The sequence below is a fragment of the Macrobrachium rosenbergii genome, chromosome 12 (assembly GCF_040412425.1).
Source record: "Macrobrachium rosenbergii isolate ZJJX-2024 chromosome 12, ASM4041242v1, whole genome shotgun sequence".
Classification (NCBI taxonomy): Eukaryota; Metazoa; Arthropoda; class Malacostraca; order Decapoda; family Palaemonidae; genus Macrobrachium; species Macrobrachium rosenbergii.
Window position 1 is genome coordinate 23,956,473 of NC_089752.1, and position 17,659 is coordinate 23,974,131.

At 41.5% G+C, this 17,659-nt stretch overlaps 1 protein-coding gene across 5 annotated transcripts in view; it reads right to left on the reverse strand.

Moving 5' to 3' along the window:
• Positions 1–17,659, reverse strand: part of LOC136844443 (uncharacterized) — a 51,416-nt gene that overhangs the window by 21,738 nt on the left and 12,019 nt on the right. For all 5 annotated transcript variants that reach the window (XM_067113687.1, XM_067113689.1, XM_067113688.1 and 2 more), the window contains exons 2-3: positions 5,035–5,230; positions 4,739–4,831 (exon numbers count right to left, since the gene is read on the reverse strand). In XM_067113687.1, the coding sequence (XP_066969788.1) occupies positions 4,739–4,831; positions 5,035–5,220 (279 nt within the window). In that variant the 5' untranslated portion in view covers positions 5,221–5,230. The remainder of the gene's footprint in view (positions 1–4,738; positions 4,832–5,034; positions 5,231–17,659) is intronic.

Consider the following 17,659-nt stretch of genomic DNA (forward strand, 5'->3'; position numbering starts at 1 on the left):
GTGCTGTGATTTAAAAAAAAATCTTTCTTTCCGCTTTGACGCTAACTCTCAAACCCCGCCGGCATACGGCAGACTCTTTTGTAAATAGAGGCTCGGCGTTTAAGGGCTAAGCACAAAAATTATATCCTAATTTATAATCTTAGAAATATAAAGCACAAAACTTGCATATCTATTCTTCATTTATCAATAGAAGGCAATGAGTGAGCACAACTATATTCTGACACTTACCATGAGAAACACACCAGTTTGCAGAAACTGCAAAAGTTGCAGTTACCGTTTTTATTGCTCTTTGATTTGACAATACAGTGAATAGTGTACAATTAAAGAAAAATGGCTATAAGACTAGTAAATGAAGGGCAACAGCAGCTGAGAAACCAGGATGGAGTACAGTAATACCATAAAAATTACAGTATAGTGTACCACTACTACTCAGGTCTCATTCATTCAACTAGGGGTAGTCTGTTTTCTGATGTGCTCTCCTTATTTCCAATACAACATTTGTTATTATTATTATTATTATTATTGTTATTATTATTTTTTTTTTATTATAATTATACTCAGAAGATGAACCCTATTCACACAGAACATGCCCACGGGGAGAAGTAATAGGAGGTAAGGCAAAAAACAAAAAGAAAAGATGTTGCTTATTTAAAAAGAAAAAAATAAATTAATAAACAGATAAAAATATAATAAAATGCAGGAGAATAGCATTAGAATTGTAGTAATACATTGGATCTTCCTTGAACTTTGAAGTTCCAATTGCCTGACATCCTCAGGAGGCTGTTCCACAGTCCAACAGTGTGAGGAATAAAGGACCTCTGGAACTGAGAAGTTCTATAGCAAGGCACATTTACTGCATATTGGTGCTGCTGTTCAGCAAATCTGGTAGCTCTCGGCAGGAAAAGGGGATCAGGGATCAACTGAAAATGTGAAGGATCTTTGTTAAAATACAACTTATGAAAAATTAACAAACAAGAGACCATCCATCAATGGTCCAAGTCAAAACCGCTAATATTAGAAAAGAGAAACCTACCACCACGAAATTCTCTATCTAAAAGAGATAAACCTCAGGCAGAAGCAAACTTTCATACAGGAGCACAGTATTCTAGTAAATGAAAGACATATGAGGGCCTCAGAACCAGAAGGTTGTAAACGCCACCCCCACCGATTTGGAGTTAGGCATACCAGTAGATGTGGCAGCGTTTCTTCTGTCTATTTGTGGCATTTCTATGCTATTCAGCCGTTTCAGTAAGGTCAAAATCCCTACTGGAACAGTAGAAATGATCAATTTTAGCTAAATGAGCGAGCGTGATGTGTGTGAGGCTTACAGCCTCATAAGAGCTCAGTTACAACCAGAAGGTTGCATGTGCAGCAACTCAGAGGGGGAGCCAATGAGGAAGCGCGTCACTAAGCAATATTCAGTTCTGAGCCAATCAGCATTTTCCAGCATAAGGGCTCGTAAGTGTCGGCAATCAACGCGCCAGTTTACATCTCCGCTATTGTTTATATTCCCAGTCTAGTGATTTTGCGCGAAAATTGAATGTCCGTAGTGTTGTGATTTGTTTTTTTATTATTATCCCTTATTTAAGCGCCATTATGTCTTCCTCTGGTAGTGAAAGTGATCACTATGATGTCGTGCAGCGGCCCAGAGGAAGAAAAAGACAAAGGAATGGCGTCATGAAAAAAAATGGTGTTAAGTTACTGCCGCGATGCAGGCAGAATGTTTCTGGGTGGCTGAACAAACTCGTGCCTGCGCGTAATGTACCAGCCCGCTTTAATGGTTAAACATTTATGATGATGGAAGGTTATCATCGTCAACATCATTATTACTGTATTATTATTATTATTATTATTATTATTATTATTATTATTATTATTATTTTCCATCACACAATGTTGATTACTCATCAATATTATTATTAATATTATTATTATTATTATTATTATATTTTATTATTATTATAATTATTATCATTATCCATCCATTGATGTTATACCACGAATATAATAACACCTTATTATCATTTTACACATTTAACTATGGTTTAAAGTGCTGGTTATGACCAGAATATAAACAAATGTGAGGGGTTAGCGGACATTTTGAATGCTAGCTGGCTTAGCGCACCCTACAATTTTTCAAATTTTTCACAAAAAATTCTAAAAATAGAACTTTCATATGAAACTTAGTTTAAATCAATATCTTTCTTAGAAACTTGAGTAATGAATGCTAGACTTTTGAGGGCAATTTACTCATTTTTTAAAAGTGGCGTTTACAACCTTCTGGTTCTGAGGCCCTCATATGACCTAAAACTAGTAGCACTGATTTTATCACTATTATAAATATATGAGGCCTTTCGTACAATACCTAATTTTCATGCGGCATATGCTGACACTTTCATTAAGTTTCTCAAAAGTAAGATGTGTCAAAAGTTACACCTACAAGAGTTAAAGCTTCAGACTCAATCAGCAGAGTCCCATCAACTTGGAGGGGAGGGTGGGGTGAAAAATCTGTATGAGATCTGCTAATCAACAGTGTTTTCGTTTTACTGGAGTTGAGCCTCATACCCCATCGACTGCACCATTCACTAATCTGCTCCATGTCACAACTGAGACTAGGGGCAGCTTCATTTCTCATGACTGAAGGCTTTACAACACCCACAAGTGCATCATCGGCATACTGAACAATCTTGTTTTTCAGGCCAACAACCATATCATTTGTATAAACCAAAAATAACAGTGGGCCAAGAACACTATCCTGTGAAACTCCTATTAAGTATATACATTTACATCTTAATGTCTTACTTGCAGGTTCCTTTAGCACTACATTAACTTCATTAGCAAGTACTGCTTCCAGGTCAGTTTTACCCGGCAATTTTTTCACCTAGGATTAATTTCCTTCCTTCTTTGAGCCACACTACTGCTTCATTTTCATCATGTTCTCAATTACTAAATACTATGTAACTTGCTTATAGCCCATTCTTTTCCAATTAAAGTATCCCAATAGAGCAAACATTTGCCTCACCATTCATGAAAGAATAAAGATAAAGTTACTGGCGGAATGCAATAAAATAGAAAAATTAATTTATCAGAATGACTGAAAACTCTATAAATTGAATGCATTGGGCACAGCTATTACTTTTAACTCTACTTGCTTGAAAGGGGGTTGTCTGCCTACAAATATTTTATTACTGAATACTTTTTTTTTTTTTTTAGCATACAGTAATATGGCATTATACTGAGAAAATGTGAGCATTTTTTTTCTCAACTGTAACCTTGCTAGTGTAATTATATCAATTCAATATTTGTTTCTTCTTACTATACTGACATCTTCCCAACATCTGATTTTCATTTTCCATGTCATTCATTCAATTATGAAAAGATGTACTGTATTGGATTTAAGGCTCATGTCATTAATCTGTCTTTTACTTAGTTGTTTTGGCTTCTTTTTATCTACATTGTTTATTGTATTTAAAGTTCATAATTACTGTAGTATTCAGTGCTTCGTTTATTTCTCTAACTCTGAGCTCGAGTCCTACACTTTTATTTTCCCAGTTCATATCTTTCACAAAATTTTGCCTTCACACAATTGTTTCCACAAGAAATTTGCAAGACTTTTGGCTTAATTTTAGCTTGTGTACATTCTTACTTTTCATTTCATTTTCTCTTCATTAGGCTATTCTTTAACATGTATGCTTTGTTACACTACCAATCATTTGTACAGTAATTATGGTCGTGTACTTATTTGCTCTATATTCCCTACCTTACACTGCAGTTTCCCATTTCTCCTTGTGCTTTTCTGATAAACAGGCCAAAAATGTACTGTACATGCCACGTCTATAATGAGTATTTGGAAAATGCTAACACACAATGCAAGTTATAAAGGAACATTGCTCTCTATTTGATTTACTTCAAAATAAGGTTAAGGGTTGTGGTATATGGTTGGATTTTATATCTTTGTACTGCCTGATTATATTTTGAATTACCCTCCCTCTATTCCTTCGACATCGTCAAATGCCTACATCCAAGCTTAGTGCTGTGTATGTTCTTGAGTCGGCTGGTAAGGCATGAGTTGTAACTGTGCAGTTATACAAATTTAAAATCACACTATTTTTCTTGTTATCCCATTCTACTTCATTTTTGTAAAAATGTGATAAATTCTGATGATACATTTCCCTTTCAACAACAAATGCTATGGCTATTACCTTCCTCAATAATCATTAAGTCTATGCCCCTTCTCATTTTCACCACCAATAATTTTCTTTTTCTGGTAATGGCAAAAATGGGGCTTAGTGTCTATAAAAATTTATTCTCAGGTTTTCATCAATCAGCATCTGTAATATCAAACCTTTCCTCTTCCAGTGATGCTCATTCCTTTGTCCCTGGTATTACACCAGTCAGGTTTTCCACTTGCCAGCAGCCCTGAATTCAACCAGTCTATAAATATTGACATTTAAGAGGTGCAAAAAAATAACTTAACTGGAGTAATTGCAGTCTCTTGATATTGACAGACCTGCATTACTGCCAAAAGACATTGTTTTGTGACACTAGGCTAAACAAGTAATGAACTCTGCATCAACAAGCTATAAAACCACAATTCCTGACAAACCATGCATATACTGTAATTTAATCACATTAAATAACTTGTCAAGTATAATTAATACAAAAATTCATTCCAAAGTTTAAAAATATTTGTTAAAGTCTAACCAATAAGCAATGATGACTTATGTTATCAACATACCTGACCAGTGTACATGAAATCAATCATGGCCTTCAACTCTGGATAACGGATTTCTACTGGCAACAGCACTATAGGATGTTTAGAAGGATGATCCTGAAATTACATCAGGTATTACACATCTTACAAAAGTACCCTTCATGACTTCTGATACATGAAGAAATATAACAATTACATAAAGCAGTACTTAAGAAATCTACAGTATATAAAAGTTAATAAAATTTCAGTGAACCAAACTGATATCACTAACTTGTAAAATCTGACCGAAAACAATGAATGTACGAAACAAAGTTACTCACTCTGAGAAAATCTCTGAAGTATGTAGAGCAGGCAGCTAAGATGAGCTGGTGAGCTCTTACTTTACTGCCATCACCACACACAACGGTAATGTCTACCAAATCAGACTCCCGACGTAAACCACTCAGGGTATTGACCAATGACCCGTGGTAGTTATTCCACAGGATACAAAACTGACTGCCATCCATTGCTGAGACACTGTCCATAATATGAAAGTAATAATCAATCAAACAACAACAAAAAGTTCTTGCACAAGTTTATTTTCAACAAAATAACTTTCATAGTCCTTAACTACACATGCAATATAGAACACAATGATTAACCCAACTTAATTTTAAGCACAATGATGTTATTGACAAATCCAGTTACAATATTCAGAGTTAGGACCTAATACAAAAATGGCCATTACTAGATTTAGCCTTCAGCTTAATTAATGGCATTTCAGCTAGCACCAGTAGAAGCTTTCTTGTCTTATAACTGATGGTATCAATGTTTTATGACAACGATCAAATTTTTTGGGGGGTCATGATGGGGTTATTAATGTTGTGTCAAAATGCTTTGAGTAAAAAAGAGAAAATGTAAACTGGGTGAAAATAAACATAAGAGAAAAGATCTGCTTGTTGGCTAAATTCATTTTATAAAAAAAATATTTTCATAATAAAATTAAGTTTCATATATACTAACCAAGTAATTACATAGCTATAGTTTCTAACTTGCACGCCAGCCTTTTATTTACAAAATCGCAGAAGCACCTCAATTGTTTAGTACAGGTGACAAGCCTCGCCCACTAACGGGAGTACTGGAAACGACTTACCAGAAAACCTCATTCTGTTTGTCCCTTTATGTCCATGAGAGGAGGTATGGGCTCTGGATTCTGTAATTACTTGCAGAGTATATGAAAATGATATTTTCATAATAAAATAAATTTTGAACATACTACCTGGTAGTTATATATATAGCTTAAGTCCCTGACATGGGCAGAATCTCAAAACTCAGGTTTTCGCCGATGGGTAGTCAGGGTGTACCACCCTAGTGCGCCTCTCTACCCAGGTAAAAATTGAACTGTTCCAACTGTTCCTCAGATCTTCCATGCCCTAGTCTCTAGAGGGGAGTGAGGGTGGATCATATATAACTAACAGGCAAGTATGTTAAAAAAATTTATTTTATTAAGAAAATATCATTTTTAAACATCTGACTTACCTGGTAGTTATATATATAGCTGATTGACACTTTGTGGAGGGTCAGAGACAGCCAACATCTTTTGGAATTTTGCTTATGGGGGTTAATAAACCAACTTAAGGTTCTTACCTGAAGACTATATATGGCTGACTTCAATGAACTCCTCATTATGTTCGCTTCCTTAAGGGTCTTAATGATCCACTCCAGGGGGGCTGAAGACCTCAGGAGCCAAGCCAACCGTGTACCAACCTCTATGTGACAGACAACCTTATAATACCTTGTTCCGGGCGCCAAGGAACAAAATGACCACCTGACTAAAATCAATGATTGTGAAGATTACGCCCACCTCCACAAACAACCATAAAATTACAACTATTCCAAGGCAAGAATCATGGGTATTGTTTTATGGGATTGCAGGGGTCCCCTCTCCTAATTATTGGAAGCTGCTATAAACGGTCCCAGTGTATAGCAGTCGTCATAAAGCGTTTTGTACTTGCTTCAAGTAGTGAGGCAAACACTGACTTGCTTCTCAGAAGGTAGAGTCCATGATACTTTGTAGGGACCTATTCTGTCTAAAGGCTACAGAGGTTGCAAACATTTGACCTCATGGGTTTTAACTTGAAGCTTAAGGTCCGCTTTCATTACATTCTGAATGCGCTTCCTTATCAACTGTCTAATGAAAAAGGATAACGATTCTTTGACATTGGCAGAGAGGGCTTTTAACTGAACACCAAAGCGCCTCTGACCTGCCTCAGAAATTCTTTGTCCTTTGCAGGTACGCTCTCAGAGCTCTTACCGACAGAGGACTCTCTCTAACCTCACCTGCGATCTCTGCCAGATTCATAATCTCGAAGGACTTGGGCCATGGTTGTGAAGGCCGTTCATTCTTAGCTAAAACCCCAGTTGTAGAGAGCAGATAGCTTTGCCGTGCCTAAACCGACGGTTTTATTGAAGGCATGTACTTCACTGACTCTTTTTAGCTGTCGCTACAAAACCAAAAATAGTCTTCATGGTGTGAGATCTTTTAAATGAAATTCTGTAAAGGTTCGAAACTAAATCGGACATGAGGAACTTTAGGACCACGCTTTAGGTTCCACGCTGGTGAGATCTGACTTTTTCCTGCAATCTAATGATCTGATAAGGTCTGAGATCCTATTGGCAGACAAGTCCAAGTTTCTGTGTCTGAAGACCGCCAACATGCCCTCCTATCCCTTAATAGTAGAGACTGAAAAAGTTAATGATTCCTCTTACAAAGAAGAAATCCGCTATCTGGGTCACAGAGGGTACTGGAGAGGAAACGGAGTTGTCCCTTTACACCAACCCTTTTCGCTCAAAAAATATCCCACTTGGATTACACCCCTGATGGTAGATGACCTCTGCTTGTTTTGCGACGCTTCTAGTTGCCTCTCCTTCTAAAATCCCCTAGCTCTTGGTGAGTTTTTCGATAGTCTGGAAGGCAGTTAGCCAGTAGACCTTGGAGGTTTTGGTGATACCTTTCCAAGTGGGGTTGTTTGAGTAGATCTGGCCTTAGAGGCAGACTCTTCGGCGTGTCCACCATCCATTCCCGCACCCTGTGAACCATTCTTTGTTGGCCAAAAGGGGACTACTAGAGTCATCCTGGTGCTCTCGTGGGACACGAACTTCTGAATGACTCTGTTTATGATCTTGAAGGGGGAAAGGCGTAAACGCTCCAGGTTGGACCAATTTAAAAGGAACGATCTATGTGCATTGCCTGGGTCTGGCACAGGAGAGCAGTACGCCTCCATCCTCTTCGTTTGAGCTGTGGCGAAGAGGTCTCATGCATGGACGACCCCAACCGCCACAATTCTCTGCAGACATCTTGGTGAAGAGTCCATTCTGTTGCCAGGACTTGACCTTTCCTGCTCAGACTGTCTGCCCTCACATTTCTTTTCCCTGAATGAAACGCGTCAACAATGTCACATTTTTCTCCTGGCCCAGATAAGGAGTTGCCTTGACGCACAGTGACCGGAGGGTTCCGCCCTTTGTTTGCTGGATGTAGCCAACGCCGCGTGTTGTCGAGTTGACCTGTACGACCTTTTAGTTCCTGAACTGAGTGTTGTAACTTTGAGGGCTAAAAATATTGCAGTCAGCTCCTTTTGATTTATGTGGAGCTCACGCTCTCTGTCCAGAATCCTGATACTTCCAACTTTTCCCAATGTTGCTCTCATTCCCGAGTCCGACGCGCCGAGAACAACACTAGTCTGGGTTCTTCTTGTTTTAATGAAAGCGCCTCTGAAGCTTGACTGGGTCGTTCCACCACTGAAGGCACTGTTTCATTGTCTGAAATGGGGATACACTCTTCTTAACCCTTTCTGCTCCAATACCGATTGAGGTGGAATTGAGGCTTAAGGTTTGTCTTCCTAAGGAAAAAACTGTGAAGGAGAAAGGTCCCTGTGAGACCCATCCATCTCCTCGAGTACATCTGTTTCCCCAGAAAGTCCTGTAATTTTACTAAGGTCTGTCTCCATCCTTGATGGTGACGGAAAACCCGAAAAACCTGAGACTGAATCCTCATCCTCAGATACAGGATCTCTTGGAGATGGGGTCGATGTGACGTGGCCTGTTTACCAGAAGTCCCAGTTCCTCTGATAAACAGACTGTCGTTGAAGATCCTCCAGACAGCGATTGAAGGAAGGAGCCTATAGAGCCAAATGCCAGATACAGAGGTGTCTGATGCCTCTCGCAGCAGGCAGCCCCCATGCATTCGACATCAGTCTCGTGAATATTTGGGGCTGGTTAGGCCACAAAGAGTTCAAACTGGAATACACTGTCTTCCTGGAAGACACACTCAGGTATTTTTGAAGCCCGGTGTGATAGGAATGTGGAAATATGCGTCCTGAAGATCCAAGGAAACCATCCAGTCGCAGTTGTTCGACTGCCGCCAACACTGATTTTTTGTTGTCTCCATGGAAAACTTTATTCTTTGCCAGCTACGTTGGGAGGGCACTCATGTCCAGTACTGGTCTCCAACCCCGAGCTCTTGGGAACCAGGAAAGGCGGTTGTAGAACCCTGGCTAATCCAGATTTTGTATTTTCTATTGGTACCTTCCCGCAATAATATGTGGGACTGCTGCCTGAATCGCTCTGTGCCTTTGGACTCGTCTCTGTATCTGGGAGACAGATCTGATTGTTTGCTCACAACGGGGCTTTCTTAGGAAAGGGATTTTGTATCCATCCTGAGTAGTTGGAATGACCAAGGATCCGCCTCTTTTCTCTCCCATACCTGCCAGAAGTTTAATATTCTGGCACCTACCGCTTTGCAGAAGAGGGAACGGGTCCTGTTTCTTCCCCGTTCAGAGAGCCACTTCTTGCTGCAGATCTTTCACCCGCCCCAGGAACCTCTACCTGAGGGCCGACCACGAAGGGCTGAGATACCTGAAAGCACAGAAGTCAGCCTTACTTAGTCATGAAAGTCGTGTGGTAAGACTTTCCTTGCTGTCTTCGACATCAGATCTTGTGTGGTTTTCTGAGCTAAGGAGGTAGAAATCTCTTAACCAAGTCTTGAGGGGAAGAGGTGAGAGGAAAAAAGGCAAATTAGTTCAGATTTTTGACTGGATGTGACCGTTAGCCAGAAAGAGCAAAGATGGTCCTTTTCTTCAAGATTCGTTGAGAAAAGCGCCGCTAACTCGCTGGCACCCATCTCTGATCCTTTTAACCATACACCATCAGAAGATACAAATTCTTCTTTGTCAGTCAAGCTGAATAATTCCATCTTCTTTCCTCTAACGCCCCAGGGTCCAGTCCAGAAAATTAAAGACCTCAAGGCCCCAAAAATTCTCCTCTGAGGAGGTGGTCCAACTCTGATGTTGACTCAACAAACTTCGTTTCTCCCCATACACTGGGCGAGAAAATCAACAAGACTTGAGAAGTCTCCTCGGAAGAGGCAGGTATTCCAAGGTTTAACGATTTTCCAGTTTGATACCAAACACTCGATCTTGAAGCTAGTTTGGCTGGAGGAAAAGCAAAGGTCAGTCTTTTCCTTGTTCCTCTTTGAAAGCATCCATTCATTCATCATTTTGAGAGCCTCTCTTTGGACGAAAGGAAAACTATCTTCATAAAAGCTGACTCTTAGGCGCCTCTTCCCAAGAGTAAATTTCTGAAGGTGGGGAACGGAGCCGCTGAATAAAGTTTTCTGGGAAAACCTCCGCAAAAAGTTTATAAACCAGAAGTCTGATGAAAGTTGCTGGCCTTTAATATTGTCTTCTTCGAAACTTGTTCAATCAGATCCACAGAGACTGAGGGATATCATCAATCTTTCTTCTTCTGATTGTCCAAACCAAAGAAGCAACTTCAAAAATCACCTGACGCCAAGGCCTTGACCAGTCCGCAGCGCCTGGTGTCTTCGCTCCAGCTTGACGCCCTGGTGCCCAGATTCTTGACGCATCTTGGCGACCAAGAGACGCCTGACGTCCTGGCGCCCATCCTTGAGTTACCGCCTGACAATCATGAACCTTAACCCCCACAGTCCGGGTATCTTTCTGAAAGATTAACCTGGCGGTCCAATTTCCTGAAAGATTTCAATCGCCCGCCAAATGTTTTGGAATGGAATTACATCTGGACAAATTATAACCCATAGATCACCAGCCACCTCTGAGAGCTGAATGAGAGCGATCAGTAGTCCCCAAGCATTGGTGGAGGGTCATGATCATTTTCTTCTGTCCGATGATAGTGATACTTTGTCAGTGATCCTTCATCAGTAAGAAAAAATTAGTAGTAAAAAGAGGTCTCAACGCACCAAAGAAATCAGTGAAACTTGAAACTGCTGAAGAATTTGCACGATAGTGATAGCTATGGAGCGAAGCGATTACGAGAACGACGCTCAAGATGGGCTGATGAAAGTGGTGATGAGGAACTGAATGATCCTACATATCGTCAGCAAGAAACTGATAGTGATGATAGTGATGCTTATCAAGCTGAAATAATTGATGATGAAGAAGACATTCTCCGAGGCAGAGAGGTCCGTCACGACGTAAATGGGGGAGGGTGGGATCCCTTCTCCTTCACAGTTCATCGGGGAAGGAAGGGCTGGTAAGTTCGAACACATGGTCGGCTATGCTACAGAAGATGATGGGTGGACTGATGGGCGAATTTCGTCAAAAGCTTTTGGTGGTTCAGCAGGAGTCAGGCCCCACCCTAATATGAGTGAAGAACTGGACATTTTTCGAAATTCAGTGATCGTCATGGTCGGACGAACCAATCACTGCTGGTGACAGGCTGTCCAAGAAATGATAGTGTTCTGAATGCCTCATACATCGGAGAAGAGAGTTTTCTTGAGTGCAAATGTCTTGATGATTATATTTCAATTTCTTGATTTGGTATAACGGATTGTTACTTTCAATAACTTTGCATTACGTGGTTTTCATGACATTACGGATAAATACGAATATTTTTCAGGAGAGAAATATAAGGCTTACAACTTTTTCCCGAGTATTACTTTTTTATATACTTTTTTTACATTTATGGGTATGTTTCATTTTTCATTGCATGGTAGACGTATTATATTTGTTGAAATGCAAACTTTTAGAATTCATTATTTTATGGTATTGCTTGTTAGGACGCTTCCCGGCTTTCATTCGCCATCAGCTGTCTCCCGCCATCCACTTATAGCACTTTATAATCAACTCACTGTAAGATAAAAAATTTTTTTAATTTTTTTTGTTCATCGCTCATGTGCATGCTATTACACCATAGATATATTTTTCTCCAATTTGAGCAATTTTAGCCCGGTCTCAGATGTTACATGAGCTTAGATTGTGAACGCCTGAGAACTGCTCCCTGTGACTATCTGTCAAAAGTCCGGCTGAGTAAATGATTGAGAGGTTTTTGAATAGGCGAAACATTTTCACTGCTCGTCCTCACAAGCACCCTGAAGTCACACAGAAGAAAGTTTTCTCAGGCTTGAGGGGTTCGGTGGACAAACGACATCCGCCTGCAGGCTGAAAGACCAGTCCTGTCCTGAATTAACTGGACTCATGGAGCTACCTGTTGCTGGGGATCGACATGGGGAGCCGAATATCAACTACTAATTCATTTTCATCAATGCGACGTTGGAATGAAGTTTTTCGCCTCTCCTCATGAAGCAGACGGGCGACAACATACGCCTGTCACTGGGAAGCAATTGTCCTAATAAGAGTGGAACACTGAGGGGGACGAAACTCGACGCCGCTCTCCAATCAAGGAAAGTTTCTGAGGGGTTCGAAAGTCGATGACGCCAGTCCTTCTAGTAACCTCCGACGAGGATGAAAACACTCCTCGCCTTTCCTATGGCAGGGTGAGCGCCCTGGAAGCGCCAACAGGTACGACATTCCTTCGCCTCCTTCGCTCGTCGCACAGGTTGGTGAGCTGGAAGAGGGGTCTAGGACCAGGAGTACGACAGGACCGAGCAACCGCATCCTCCACAACACTTGCACTTTATTTTTTCTCATTGCTCTTGAATGTTTAAGATCTCTGACATTCGACCATAAATCCTCTCTGTCTCTTGCGAGGGATTCTACCTTTTGTCCAAGGGTTTGAATGGCTGCCATCATGTCCTTTGAGGTTGGTTCCTTATCAGTATCAGTGGGGTTCTGGGACTACCACTACTGGGGAATGAATAATAGGATTGATATGAGGAGAATCTTCAATTCCTGACTATCTCTAGAAGAGCGAGATTTACTACTCCCGGCTCTTCTGATCCTATCCCTTTCAAGCTTAGAAACATATCGGTAGTAAACCATCCACTCTCTCTTCTGATAAACCAAAACATTCATCACATCTATCCTTTAACTCACAATTTTCCCTCTGCATTTTACACAAATAGAGTGGGGATCCAACGCTGCTTTAGCAAGCCGGGGTTTACACCCCTCACACACATTCTCACACCAGCAGAGTCAGACATCTTGGAAAGTGAAAACTCGTAAGAAAAAAATCCAAAACAAAAGGTCAAAATCAACAATATCTAACAAGAGTCCAGAAAATCCAAATCAAATCCAAAAACGCAGCCAAAGCCAAAGCCAAAGTGTACTTCACCAAAACTCTGTGAAAAATACGGGCCAAACGAGCAAAATTCTTAACGATGCAACCGGTATGGCGGCAGGGAAGATCTGAGAACAGTTGGAATGGTTCAAGGTACCTGGGTAGAGGGCGCACTGGTGGTACACCTGACTACCCATCGCCGATTACCGCGAAAGTTTTGAAATTCTTGCCGCGTCAGGGACTTAAGCTATATATGTAACTACCAGGTAAGTCAGATGTTTAAAATTAATTTATTATGTATCATTTTCATATATGTAAACTTGCCAGGTAATTACAGAAGTGAATCCCCACACTGAATGGGGATGGGATTATGGACATATTCTCAAAAAACATTAATGCATGGTAATGACTTTGAAATAGAAAATTTGCTAGCACTGAAACAATGCTTGTCATTTACCTGCCTGGTAGAGAGCCACTGCAGGTGAATGCTGCCTCTGATTGTGCTCATCTTAACCTGTAGTGGAGTGGCGGCTGGTCGGGTCACTCTACTTAAAATCTTGCAGCAGAGGATATGCCTGATGGCTGGCAAGAACAAGTGCCCTTGCCCTGGGCACAGTACAAATATAAAAAAACAACCAGACAAAGCTGTCACCTACACTGAAAACAACACAGGTACATTGTAACCACAGCTCCCAAAAACTCCAAACCTTACTTCAAGGTGGAGAGATAGTGGGAGAAAAAGAGAGATTCCTATGCTTCCTCCCAAATACCATGCCACATGCCAGCCATTGATAATGGCCCCAAGTTACTGCAATTTTCAAACACTGTTTCAACTTCTTTCAAATCGTGAGACACGAAAATTGATTGGCGCTTCCAGTAGGTTGACTGTAGAATGGAAGTGAAGGATATCTTGTGCCTGAAAGCTAATAAGGTAGAGACTGCCCTGACGTCATGAGCTTTCACTTTAAAAGTAGGCAAAATGTCCTCCTGAATCTGAGAGTGCGTCTCAGAAATTCTTTCACGAAGTACAATGTGTTCTTAGTCAGAGAGCATGACACACCAGATGTTACTGGATGGCCCTCTGATCTTCTTGGTCCTGCTCAGGTAATGCCTTAAAGCCCTAACAGGACAGAGAACTCTCCCTTCTTCCTCACAGCCAAGGATATCCATTAAGTTCCTAATGGAGAAAGAATGGGGCCAGAGCTTGGATGGGTCCTCGTTCTTAGCTAAAAATCCAAGGGTAAAGGAGCAAACTGCATCTCCTTGTGAAAATCTCAGCTTTGCATCAATGGCATGATCTCACTAACTATTTTTACCGAGCCAAGCAAAGAGGAAAGAGTCTTCCAGGTAAGGTTTCTCCGAGAAGAGGAATGTAGGGGTTCAGAAGAGGGACCTGTCAGCCACTTCAACACTACGTCCAGGTTCCAAAAGAATGGATCTTCCTTCCTTTGCTTGGACCTATCAAAGGACTTGAAGAGGTCATAAAGATCTGGGTTTGACAAAAGATCCAGGGCCCTGTGTTTAAACACTGAGCTAAGTTTAGTCTGGTACACGCAGCTAGAAGATTGACGTCTGCATCTTGCAATAGCCCCTGCAGCACGTCTTGAAAACCCTTTTGCTCTGACAAGCTTCTGGACAGTCTGAAGCCTGTCAGGACAAGAAAGGACAACTGTTGGTGGTATCTCTTGAAGTGAGGTTGTCTGAGTAGACACAGTTTTTGGGGAAGGAGTCTCAGAAAGTCGATCCACAAACGTAGCACGTCCTGGAACCATTCTTTCATGGGCCAGAACAGGGCTACTGAGGACATCAACGTTAGAGTAGATGAGCCCAAAACTTGTTCAGCACTTCCCACCCATGTTGAAGGGCAGAATGGGAATAGGAGGTCAAGCTGGACCAATCTTGTAGGATTGTGTCTGTTGCCCATGCTAGAGGGTCTGGGGGTGGAGAACAAAAGAGAGGAGGGCAATGGTTCCTTGAGGTGGCAAACAGGTCCAATGTTGGCCTGCCCATAGTTTCCACAGATTCCAACAAACCAGGTGATCCAAGGTCAACTTGTGGAAGGACCTGCTTCACAGTTCAGAGGCTCCGCAGAACATTTAGTTTGCCCTGAAATAAATCTGGGAGTCTACAATCACTCGATTTTAATTGTCACAGTAAATGAAGGTCTCTTGCTGTCTGGCAGAGAAAATAAGTGAGTGTCAGAGAAAAGCTTTTTATGTACATTAGGGCTGTATTGTCTGGCTTGGATTACTGACAGTGTTGTTGTGAACTAGGCAAGATTGCTGAAGTCCTTCAAAATTGCTTTCAGCTCTCTGATGATGTGAAGGTTCTGTTCTTCCAATGCGACCATGTCCTGAAACTTCTTAGTTACCTAAGAAGACAGCCCAACCTAGATCCAAGGAACTGAATGAATAGAAGTCTAGTTCTGGGCTCAGAGGATGAAGGACTTTCCTTCTGAAAGTCTTAGTTTGGGACAGCCAATGCTGAAATCCGTCTGACTTGATCTCCCGGGTTTATGGGAATGGCACGCAGGTGTCCAGCTGTGTTTCCATCCCAGTTGGTTATTGAGGTAGAATGCAAAACTCTCATATGAAGTTTGCCTAACTTGACAAACGTCTCGATGGATGACAGAATCCCCAGTAGGTTCATCCACTGAGGAGCTGAGCAAGATGAAAGGGTTAGAAACTTGTGGACTGTCTGAAGGCAGCTGGCGATTCTTTTGGCAGACAGAAAAGCCCAAAAAGTCCGAGAGTTGAGACTCATCCCCAAATAGAGGATCTCGTGTGACGGGGCCAACTGGGACTTCTGAAGGTTGATGATAATGCCCAGTTCCTGAATGAGGAGAAGAGTTTTGTTCAAGTGTTTTGTGCACTTTTCCCTTGATGGGGAGCAAAGAGGCCAGTCATCCAGGTATAGACTGATGTTTATGCCTATTAAATGAAGCCAATTTCGAGTGGACACTTGAGGTGCCATAGTGAGGCCAAAGCAAAAGGCCCGAAACTGGAAGATTTAGCTGTCACTTTCAAAAGTAGTGGTACTGAGAATTCGAAGAGAAACAGCCGCTTAGATGCTGACGTGGGGTGAGAGTGAGGAGTGTCCTGGAAGACTGTAATCTTGGATACTATCTGGAGTCCAGATGGATGGGGATGTGGAAGTATGCATCCCACATATCAGGGTTATCATCCAACCACCCTGGTGAATGGATGAAAGGACTGACTATTGCCTGTCTCCATCTTGAACTTTGTCTTCTGGATGAAGAGACTGAGGTGCACTTAATCAAAACTGGTCTCAACCTCTGATGATTTTGGGACTACAAACAGACAGTTGTGAAGCCCCCTGAGATGATGTCCTTGACTTCCTTCAACGGCTTCTTTAGGAGAGGGACCTCCTCTTCAAAAATGATTCATAATGTTTCTTCTGAGCCTCTTGACTAGGTCACCAATACAATGGAAGAAGTGACTAAAGGGGGCTCTCCATGAATGAAATATCTTCATCTTCTCCTCAGAACCTTGACAATCCACTGTTCTGCCCCTCTGATACTCCACTTTCCAAAACTCAAGGAGACTGGCTTCCACTCTGATACTCCACTTCTCCCAAAACTTGCCTAGAATGAAGAAGAAGGAGGAGAATGAAAGAGGTAGAAACTAGACTGGACTCAGGTTACCACCTCTCAAAATGCAGGTGATGAAAGGACCGTGAACAAACGAAGGAGTATAGTTGGGCATTTGACAAAACCGCAGAAGAGACTTCTGAGCTGGAAGCAACAAGCAAACCTGTGAAATACCTGATACTGTGGAAAGGGAGCAACAGCCTGTTCGGATAAAACAAAGAGAAAAGAACTGCAAGTCCAAGAGAGCATATTCTTGATGGAACATAAACGTCTGTGGTCAAGTTCTGCGAAACATTGCGTTTTAACCTGTCTGGAAGATCACCATCCAGTCCCAGAAGACTGTACTGAGGATCTTTTGATGCATAGAAGAGGTTACCTGAAGAGGAAGAACAAAGTTTCACCCGAAGGAGGGAAAATGGAAGATGAGGAAAGAGCGAGGAAAGACTGGAGCAGAAGAAAAAGAGATTGATGAAAAAGGAGCAAAGAAGAATGGGAAGCAGGAGATTGCCTCTCTTAGATAACCAAACTTTCAAGGGAAGGAAAGGTGGGAGACAGAGAATAGCACATAAAAAAGCTACCCGAGAAGGCTTTAAAACCAATTATTGCAGAAGGAGGGGAAACGGAAGATGAGAGCTTGCCACAAGAAAGGAGAGCTGCATAGGCTAAGAGACAGAAGAGACTGAAACAGGAGCATCGGAGAATGGGGAGCAGGGGATAAAGTGACAGATAACCCAGAAGAAAAATTTAGAACGAATTGACAGATGGTCAAAAATCGACCCCACTCTCGATAAATTTGGGTGAAACATATCCCCAGCATGAATTCTGGACACTACTGTCACCTCTCCTCGTTGAAATTTAGTGGA